Here is a 9,572-nt window from a genome sequence, read left to right as displayed (position 1 = left end):
CAAAGGGCTAACATACTATACTGTGACTAAAATGTAGTATGTGCATTTGGATCCTTTGCTATAAGGGTACAGAGTCACCTTATGTCACTAGATTAGTCACCGCATGGCCAAACCCACTCAAACTTAATGAGGTGATTCTTTGAATCAAGTGCCACTTGCTATTGACTGCTGTCTAATGATATGTTTAAGTGTAAACAATTTTTTTTGTACTGTCTCACGAAACCTATATTCATTGTATGTTGTTAGCTAGTTGAACCCTGTCTTGTGATCAGATACATGGGATGCTCGTGCTCATCAGATCATCACTCCATCTCAAACAGGCCTACTGATCTACTGTTTTATTACTATTGTCGGGTCAAGATAAGTGATATTATACTGCCTTATTAGTTGTCCATATCAACAGCGATAAACAAACAAGAGAAATCGTCCAATGGGTGTATCTTTGGCTCGGCAATTTGCAGCCAGGCCATCTGCCTTGTTCTTTTTAACACCCTTTGGAGTCTTTGAGAAGAGCTAGCATGTGACGATGTGACCTTTCAGAAAGATAACAAGTCCCAACTAGAAGAAGATTTTGTTAGTTATACATTTTATAGATCCAAGCCAGCTTCCATGCTTTTTTTATTTCCTTGTCAAAACCCTCTAGTTATCCTAACATGCATGTGCTCTTTCATAAAGATGAGAAATTTGATCTTACATAGAAAGAAAATTTGATCTTAAAAAGAGCCCATCAGGTGTGCCAACATGTGCTTGATCCTAGAGAAAACACATCTTTTATCAAAAAGAAGAGAAATAAACTGTTGTTAATTCTGCATTTTGCAACCAAACTTATTGCCCTGCTTTTCTTTTTCTTGTGAGTATTTGGCACGATCTAACTAGTTTCCAGTACTACATGTGCCCATTAGAGAGCGAGAAAATAAATTTGCGCACCAAAAAAGTGTTTTAATGTGGTTAGAATGGTGTCCATCCTCCTAACGTTGAAAAGGAGTAGCATCAATTTCATGAGGAAATTTTAAGACCGCAACAATCTCAAAATTATTAAAAATCTCATGCACGTATGTACATGAACCAACAAATAAATTGTCCGGTGCATAATAGATTTGACGTGGTTATTAAGTTTAGAAAAAACCACGTGATTAAAGAAGCTACAAAATATAGTTCATACGAGGACGCCAGCCGTGTACAAGCTGTGCTACAAATTGGTTAGGAAATGAGGGGAAAAAATTAAGGCCACCTGTATTTTTTTTTGTCATGTCCTTTTCATACCGACAATGATATTATTTTGGTCTAGCCTGTCAATTTGCAGGTTTTACAATGATATTATATTTTTCTTTAAGATGCCCTTTGCCTTTGGTCGTGGTCACCTTATCTGGAACCTGATAGGCATTGGATCAAATTGACAAACTAAAACACAACGGATAATGACAAGTTCTAAAGTTGTACAGAACGTGATTGTGCCTTAACCAACCACACCTATTTCGGCAAAAACAGTAGAGAAAAAGACGTATGTGCCGATTTTACAGACTTAGGGTCTGTTGGGATGGGCTAAAGTTGAGTGCTAAATCTATTAACACTCATATCCCTGCTAAAGTTTTGGAGTTTTGGCTACAGTTTAGCCCACCCTATTAGCACTTCTGTTTGGATAGGCTATTGCTAAAATTTAGCATTTTTAGGCAAGCACTTGGATCAAACAACCCCTCAGTAAGTCACTAGGCAAGAGGTTATAGGATCATAATCGAGACAAGATAATGAAGGAATTAGTAGAAAAATGGGCTTCTAAGCCTCCAAGTGGATGAAAAAGGCACTCTATTAGAAAAAGGACATACATGGATATTGAAAAAAGCGAGGGAAAAATATGTGCTCTATTTTTGTTTTTGGAATTTACGCTTCATCAATGGAAAAGTTGGCAATTAGAAAGGGATCAAACCAGTCCTTGTTAGGATTCCACGTTCTGATTAAGATACATTATTATCAAGTGATTCCGTTGATATGTAGGAAAGAAATACTGCAGATCATTCTCCATGAGACCAGCGCTGAACATGTGCGAGCCGAGCTTTGATCAATTAGCCAAGGAATGAAGGGGTCTCAAGTGCCGAGTATGCCACCATGAAGTTGGAGGACCTTGCACCGAACGTTTTAAGTCGTGTGCCCTCAAAAATACGAAGAACAAGAACTGTTTTTGAGGCCATACAAGATCATACTTGGGTGAGAGACATTAGAAACGCACTTGGCTGGCATGGTCTTTTGGAGTACCTTAAATTATGGGACATCATTGCTGCCCTCGAGCTCAATACCACCGCTGATTTTCATCAATGGAAGTTTGAAGCTTCAGGTATCTATTCTACCAGATCAGCCTACAGGAATTTTTTTTGTTGGTTCCATCACCTTCGAACCTTGGAAGCGGCTTTGGAAATCTTGGGCACCTAACAAATCCAAGGAGAGGAGCTGGACTCTGTAATTTGGACAGATCCTTTTTCCTCTTAATACAAAAATACGTAGCTCTCCTGCGTGTTCGAGAAGAAAAAAGAAGTTGGGCACTCCACTGAGATAAGTTTAAGAGTAATAACTTCAGCTGATCCTTTTGAAACATTGCTTGCTTCTATAGTAAGTGATGCTGATGCAAGATAGCTAGTTAGCTACACTTCTGAAAGACAGAAAGATAACCTACTAGGCCCGTACGTATGCCTTCGTTCAGAAGCCACGAAAGGTGCTGTTTTGCCGACTAGGTCTTTCACAGTTGAAGCCGATCATACTGCTGTAGCCGATGCATCAGCAGCAAGAAACCTTTTTTTCGTCCAATCAAATGGACTCATTAATCATTATTTAGAAGGTAACTTGCTAGTTCCAAGCATGTGTCAACACTTGAAGCAAAATGAGAGAAAAAAATTGTAATGGAACACTGCCATTTCTCGTGATCTGCATTGATACATGCCACTATGCACAAATGAGTCCCTTACCAATCCAAAACGCATCGTAAACAAACATATAATATAGATCTTTCATTTACTGTAAGACCATTATTAGAGCCATGATTTCAAGGCTATTCTATTGGCTATTATCCACCAACCAAGCTAGCAAGGTGCCCAAACACTTGGTAAAATGGTAAAAATCCCTCTGCAAGCATAGAAGACTCAGCAATCATTTAAATGAATGCGAAAGATGGTATTAGCATGAGGTTAGTAGCTGAAAAGGAATCAAGGCCAAAAGTACTTCTGAGAAGATGAGGTAACGACAACATTGTACTCACCCATGTCAGACAGAAGAACAGGAGAATTCAAAACTGTAACTGTATTTCTTATTTGACTTTGATGTCTCACAAATGCAATGTTCTTACGGCGTTAAGGCGAGTTGTGGCGAGTCACCACCGCCTAGCCGCCTAGGCGGGCTAAGGCGACGCCTGGGCAGGCTAAACCGCCTAGGCGGGCCAAAATAGGGGAGCGCCTTGTCGCCTAGGCGACACCATAAGAACATTGCACAAATGGTTAAACCACTGATAAGTAAATTTACAACAGTATGATGGGTATGATACAAACTTCCTCCTTTTATTCATATTGGCTGAATTTCATCTCATATAAGAACAATAGGCTAGATTTCTGGACATCTGTAGCACTTACATAACAATCAGCTACTCTCTTCTGTACAGTAGCAAGCATGCAGTCAGTTGCAACTTGAAGAAAACATTCAGAGTTGAGGTCATTGCCAAACAGAACTCAAAATGCCTTTGGAACATTATGCTCGAGTTCCACGCCCTACAACTCCTGTTTGCTTCATCCAGAGAGACCATTTAACAGCTTCCAGGAAATTTTCATTCCTTTGTAGGGCAGCAATGAGGTTAGTATATGTCACCCTATCAGGGTTGATACCTTGAATCCTCATCTCTTGCATCAGTTTGACAGCCTCTTCAGGCATTCTTGCTATCCCATATGCTTTTATCAAGGTATTGTAACTGTACAAATCTGGTTCAACACCTCGGCTCTTTAGCTCTGCAAGAACATTTGCAACATCCTCTATCCAACCCCTTCTCCCATAAATATTGATCATTATATTATACGTGTAGTGATCAAACTTGCACTTTGCCCTCTTCATTTTCTGCAAAACAGAAGCAAACTCTTCCAGTTGCCCTGTCTTTCCATAAGCATCCAGCATGCAATTGTACGCCTCAAGAGAAACAGGAAACCCTGCATCCTGCATCCTTTGGATGAAATAATTCATACTACGAAAATTTCCACTTTTCGCATATGCAGCAATAATGGTATTGTATGTTATGATATCCACCAGTCCCTGCTTGCGAGCCATGAGAAAGACCTTCTCAGCCCTAGTAAAAAGCCCAGCTTTTCCATATATATTTAGCAATACATTGAGGGTAACAGTGGTGGTTAAGTGTCCCTGTTGAATCATTTCATCAAAAATTCTTGACAGCTCATCAACAGGAATAGCCTGCCCACAGCAGTTAATAATGCAGTTATACATGGCTTCATCACATTCAACTTGACTCTTAAGTATCCAGTAATATGTATCAGCCAACTTCTCAAGCAGACCACATTTTTGGTAAGTCCGAAGCATGTCAAGAAAGAGGTATTTATCAGGAACTATTTCTTTTTGTTTCTCTATTTCTGCCAAAATTGAACAGGCATCCTCTAGTCGCTCTGCTTTAATATACATCCTCACAATTACACTGTAAGCAATCATGTCAAGGACAGTAGACAAAGCTTTCAGTTCAAGGTAAATAGTTTCAGCATCAGCAAATCTCTCCATCATGCTGAAAACATCAATCATAGTGCAAGAAATACGGAGATTTGGATGTGTTCCAGACTTAGGCATTTGACTGTATATCCTAACAGCATCATTGTAATTACCAGCCTCTTTGCAAGAACATATCAATATATGATATAAGTTCTCCTCGAAAGCAGAATCTTTCCACTTCTTTTCACGCAGAATTAATAAAGCTTCCTCTAGTAAAGAATTTTGTACAAATGCTGTTACTAAAATAGAGCACGAGGTGGCATCAAACAAAATTTTCTTGAAGAAACAAGATTTCAAAATTGAAAGAACCTTATGCATTCTTCCTACTGTTCCATATGCCCGAACAAGAACAGTAACAATTGATGAACACTGACAGCCAGCTGCCCTCATGTCCTCCAGAATTTCAGCTGCACCTTCACTGTCATCATGTCTTGCTAGTAGACTGATCATAGTGTAAAAGTTGGATGCATTTGGTCGGAAGCCAGCACTTTTGAGCTTCCTATAGTACGAAATTGCCTCTTCATATCTGTCTGCTCTACCTAAACCTTCTACCATTGATCTATAGGTGGTCTCATCAGGAGCTAAACCTGCATTACCAAGGCTGTCAAACACTTTCTTTGCCTTCTGTATATCGGTACTTTTTCCATATCCTGTAATTAAAGTATTGTATGCTACAACATTCAGGGTGAATCCTTTGTCCACCATGAAGTGCAATACCGATTCAGCCTCCTCCATTTTACCCTGTTGGCAGTACACATTCAACCTCACCAACCAATTTTCCATGTTTGGAACTACTCCATCACTGTTCATTAGAACAATAGCATCCTCAGACTTGGCAAAAAGGCCTAAACGTGTATACAAAGTAACCATAGCTGAGTAAGCATTAACACACTTAATGTTGCAATTCCTCATTTCTGCAAAAGTGAATTCAGCTTCTGATAGGTTCCCAGTCTTCTGGTAAAGACCCATAAGCATACCAATAGTAGACACATTCGGCTGCACTTGTCTATCAAGCATCATGCGAAACCACTTTGTTCCCCAATCAGCAAGCCTCCTTTTAGCACAAACATATATCAGCCCATTAAATGCTCGAGCATCCAATGCGCAGTCCGAATCAGCAACCATTTCATGAAGCAATAGTTCGGCCGTCTTCCAATCCTCCTTCCAGGCAATCGCTTGGAGAGCTAGGTGATATGCATCAGCATTCCCCTTTAGCTTCCCATTAGCCTTCATCCAATCAAAGAAATTAAGAGCCTCCTCATCACTGTGCTTCTCAAGATGGATTAGAGCAGAATTGCACTCCTCAATGCTGGAATCCTGGCTGATACAGGACAAAACCGCATTGATATCATCATCTCTCCCTACAGATTTGCGACCATGCCTGTCCTTTCCCAGGCCATGCTTGGGAGCTCTACGCCTTCCCAACTTCTTACCACCCCGGAATCTCTGCCATAACTTCCCCTCTTTCTTTGTTTCTGCAGAGGCCCTTGGGTTACCATCTATGCCCTGTGCAATTTTTCGACCCAAAACTGACGGCACTTCGCTGCAACTTAAAGTTTCAGATGGAACAGATACACACAAAGTAGACTCCCTGCTACCATCACCATCTAAAGAGCAGACCAAACCATTCTTCAAGCTTGCCCTTGAATGGCTCTTCCTCCTTACATTGTCAACAAAGAACCCACGGCACGTGACAACAGTGCTGCTTACGCGCCTGTGGTCCCCAACATAACCAACACCAACTGGCAACAGTGAAGAACTAAACCCAATCAAATCCGGACCCAGCTGTGCCAGGCTGCTGGAAGGATTGCGCCTTCTGTGTTCCCCAGGACCGGATGGCGTGCGGATCCTCAAGGCAGCCATCCACATTCACGAACAGGCATGGATTTCACACCAAACAATCCTGCACATTATATTATAACAAATAAAAATAAATACACCGAGGTGCTTCTTTCGTTCCCAATTTCTGGAAACATAAACTACATCCACACATTGAGTGAAGTTAATTGAATCATGGATGGATAAATGATATTAAATGAGATAAGATTAGCAGACAAACCCACAGCTAAAAGGATGAACAGGACTCAGGTTTCGGTCTGGAATCCGAAAGAGCAATGGCATCAAATTCTCTTCACTGCTCCAACAGAGCTAATGGTGAGCAGTGACTCGTTTGATTTGCTATCTGCTCCTAACAGTGTTTTCTTTTTTTCCTTCTAGGCAGTAGAGGTAAGAGTTACCCTAAACCAAGACTAGCACATTCAACTCGGGGAGGCACGGTTGGGGCTCACCTTGGGGAGGGGACCGAAGGGGGGCGTACGGACACCGTGCCGGAGAGGGGTCTGTGCGGGGAGGCGCGCCGCCCTTAGGTGAGGTTGCCCGCCGCTGGGTAATTTGGGGCGCGGGAGGACGAGCCGGCGCAGGGTCTCGCCGCCGCCAGATTCTTGGTCTCCTCTCTCCTGACTTGGGTTGCCGGCGAGCGGCGTGGGCCAGCACAGGGGAGCGCGGTGGGGAGCCCCCGAGAGCGGCGCGCGGCGGCTCGGGTGGCGGACTGGGGGTGCGGCTGCCGGCTGGAGGTGGTGGTGGATTTGGTGGCCTTGAACGGCTAGGTGACGTTTGGATGGCCATTGGTTTCGGATAGGGAGGGGCTCAGAGGCTCGGGCAGCCTCAGTGTGCTGCCAAAATTTCTGCACCAGCAATGGATAAACGAAAGCGAATCCACGAGGCAATTCATATCCTGCGAGGAAGAAAGTAGAGTACTACGAGTTGCAGCAGAATCATTTCTTCAGCTCAAATTGGCAGAGCGCATGGAATTTCCTTTATCTAAAAAGAAAAAAATGGCAGAGCGCATGGATGCAGGTTACCGTCTCACGGATGAAGCACCATCAAAGTTTTTTCTAACTTTTCAAATAAAAAAAAAGATCAAGCACCATCAAAGTTCAGAGACCAAGCTAGAAAATAACTACACAACTGAACACCATCAGAATTCCAAAAAAAAAAATCAAACTTTGTAAACTTTTATCGACAATCAGTCAAATTATATACATCGTGGAGTTGCATCAATATATTTGTATTTGAAATGTAGTATCTTTTAAGTTTTACCTAGTGGAGATGTACGCGTTACATGCACATATTTAAATTTTTTCCATCAAATAACGATGTCATTTATTTTTCTTCCAAAAAATAATACACTTTTCTTTCCATAAAATAATAATATTAATTATTATCCTTTCAAAACAAATATGACGCGAATTATAGGTGAACACATGTGCAAAAGAAATTAAAGTGTGTGTCAAAAGAGAGAAATATGTTGATACAAGAAGCGGGTTGTGGGTATAGAAATTGCTGGTATAAAAGTATTAATTTTTTGGTGGAATCATTTTCATTCTATTAAAAAATGGGTCACTATCCTCTTTCGTCAAACCTTTTTGTCGGGTACCATAATTAGGGACACCCTAATTGGGGTACTAAGATCGCTTTTAAAACACGAATACCTGTTAAGGCAACTGGACCCACGAAGGCCCACGGCCTGCTTCCTATTCGGAAGAAAGGAAAGGACTCAAAGAAGCCCAGCATGCGGCCCATTCCCACCCCCCTCGAACCAGAAGAACGATCTCCGCTTCGCTGAGGGTCCCTCTCAGGCCCGCTGGGCAATCTCCGCCTCGCTCGAGGGTAGCGGATCTGCCCTCGAGCAGGTGACTAATCTCCGCCTCGCTCGAGGGTAGCGGGTCTGCCCTCGAGCAGGTGACTCATCTCCGCCTCGCTCGAGGGTAGCGGGTCTGCCCTCGAGCATGTGACTCATCTCCGCCTCGCTCGAGGGTAGCGGGTCTGCCCTCGAGCAGGTGACTCATCTCCGCCTCGCTCGAGGCCGTCTCACGGCACAAGGGACAAACGGCCCCGCCGCCCAACCGACCGCCGTACGAAGGCATTAAAGGCCAGCCACTCCGCCACGGCTCAAATGACGGGCGGCGCCAGACCGCCGCTCCCGCGGTGGATGTGACCGACGTCCCATCCACTGACCCCGGTCACCGCTCCGCCACCCCGGTCGCTGTAGCAACACTGTGGACATTCAATACGGGGCAAGACAAGTTGGCGCCGCCCCCGTTACTGTTCTGCCGACATCAACCATCCGGACTCACCTCCCGCTGGGGAAGGGGTCCGGCGATGTCACGTGTCCTTCCGAGAGGGGCGCTCTGCACGCACGGGCAGGGACCCCGGACCTCCCCCTTATGGGGTCCGGGACTTCCACGCGCTCCTGGACCTTCTAGTGTGTACGCCCGCACTCCGACCAGGGGGTCCGGGACCGTCCCACGCCATTACTACTGCCAGGACACTGCAGGACGACTGGCGCAATCTTCGCGGGACCAAGGACGGAACCCAGGACGACAACGACGCGCGCCGCCTTCCCACAGTACACTTTCTACAGTGTTCGACCACAGTACCCCCGCGATTTAAGGGGAAACGATGACTTCCATATCCCCACTCATGTGCACCGCCCTTCCTTGTGACTATAAAAGGAGGAGGTGAGCTTCCTTAGGTGGGGTTGGCAACAGGTTCTCCGGTTTTTCTCCCTCAGAAAGACCTCAGCACTACTGAGCACTCACCTCAACCGACTCCACTCCTAGCAGAGACTTGGGAGCTTCCCTCCCTCTCTCGCTTTGCTTGTATCCCCTACTACAAGCACTCCGGGTGCAAGATAATACAGTGCCCTCGCACACCCCCTTTGCTGGACGTACGGCCCCGCGGCCGGAACCAGGATAAAACCGTGTGTTACTGTGTTGCCTCTTGCATCATCATCTGGGACGAGGAAACACGCAGCATTTACTAGTTGGGAT

The 9,572-nt window shown here is 44.3% G+C and overlaps 1 protein-coding gene across 1 annotated transcript; it reads right to left on the bottom strand.

Moving 5' to 3' along the window:
* Window positions 1-3,267: 3,267 nt before the first annotated feature.
* On the bottom strand, window positions 3,268-7,505 carry LOC120640743 (pentatricopeptide repeat-containing protein At4g30825, chloroplastic-like). The gene is made up of 2 exons (XM_039916664.1): window positions 7,029-7,505; window positions 3,268-6,643 (listed from the first exon to the last, which is right to left on the bottom strand). Exon 2 carries the CDS (start codon window positions 6,607-6,609, stop codon window positions 3,727-3,729), a length of 2,883 nt encoding a protein of 960 aa, XP_039772598.1. The 5' UTR covers window positions 6,610-6,643; window positions 7,029-7,505; the 3' UTR covers window positions 3,268-3,726.
* Between the last annotated feature and the right edge of the window lie 2,067 nt (window positions 7,506-9,572).

The sequence above is a fragment of the Panicum virgatum genome, chromosome 7K, assembly GCF_016808335.1.
Source record: "Panicum virgatum strain AP13 chromosome 7K, P.virgatum_v5, whole genome shotgun sequence".
NCBI lineage: Eukaryota > Viridiplantae > Streptophyta > Magnoliopsida > Poales > Poaceae > Panicum > Panicum virgatum.
The sequence above is the reverse complement of the archived record's forward strand: the minus strand, read 5'-3'. Positions and strand labels throughout refer to the sequence as shown.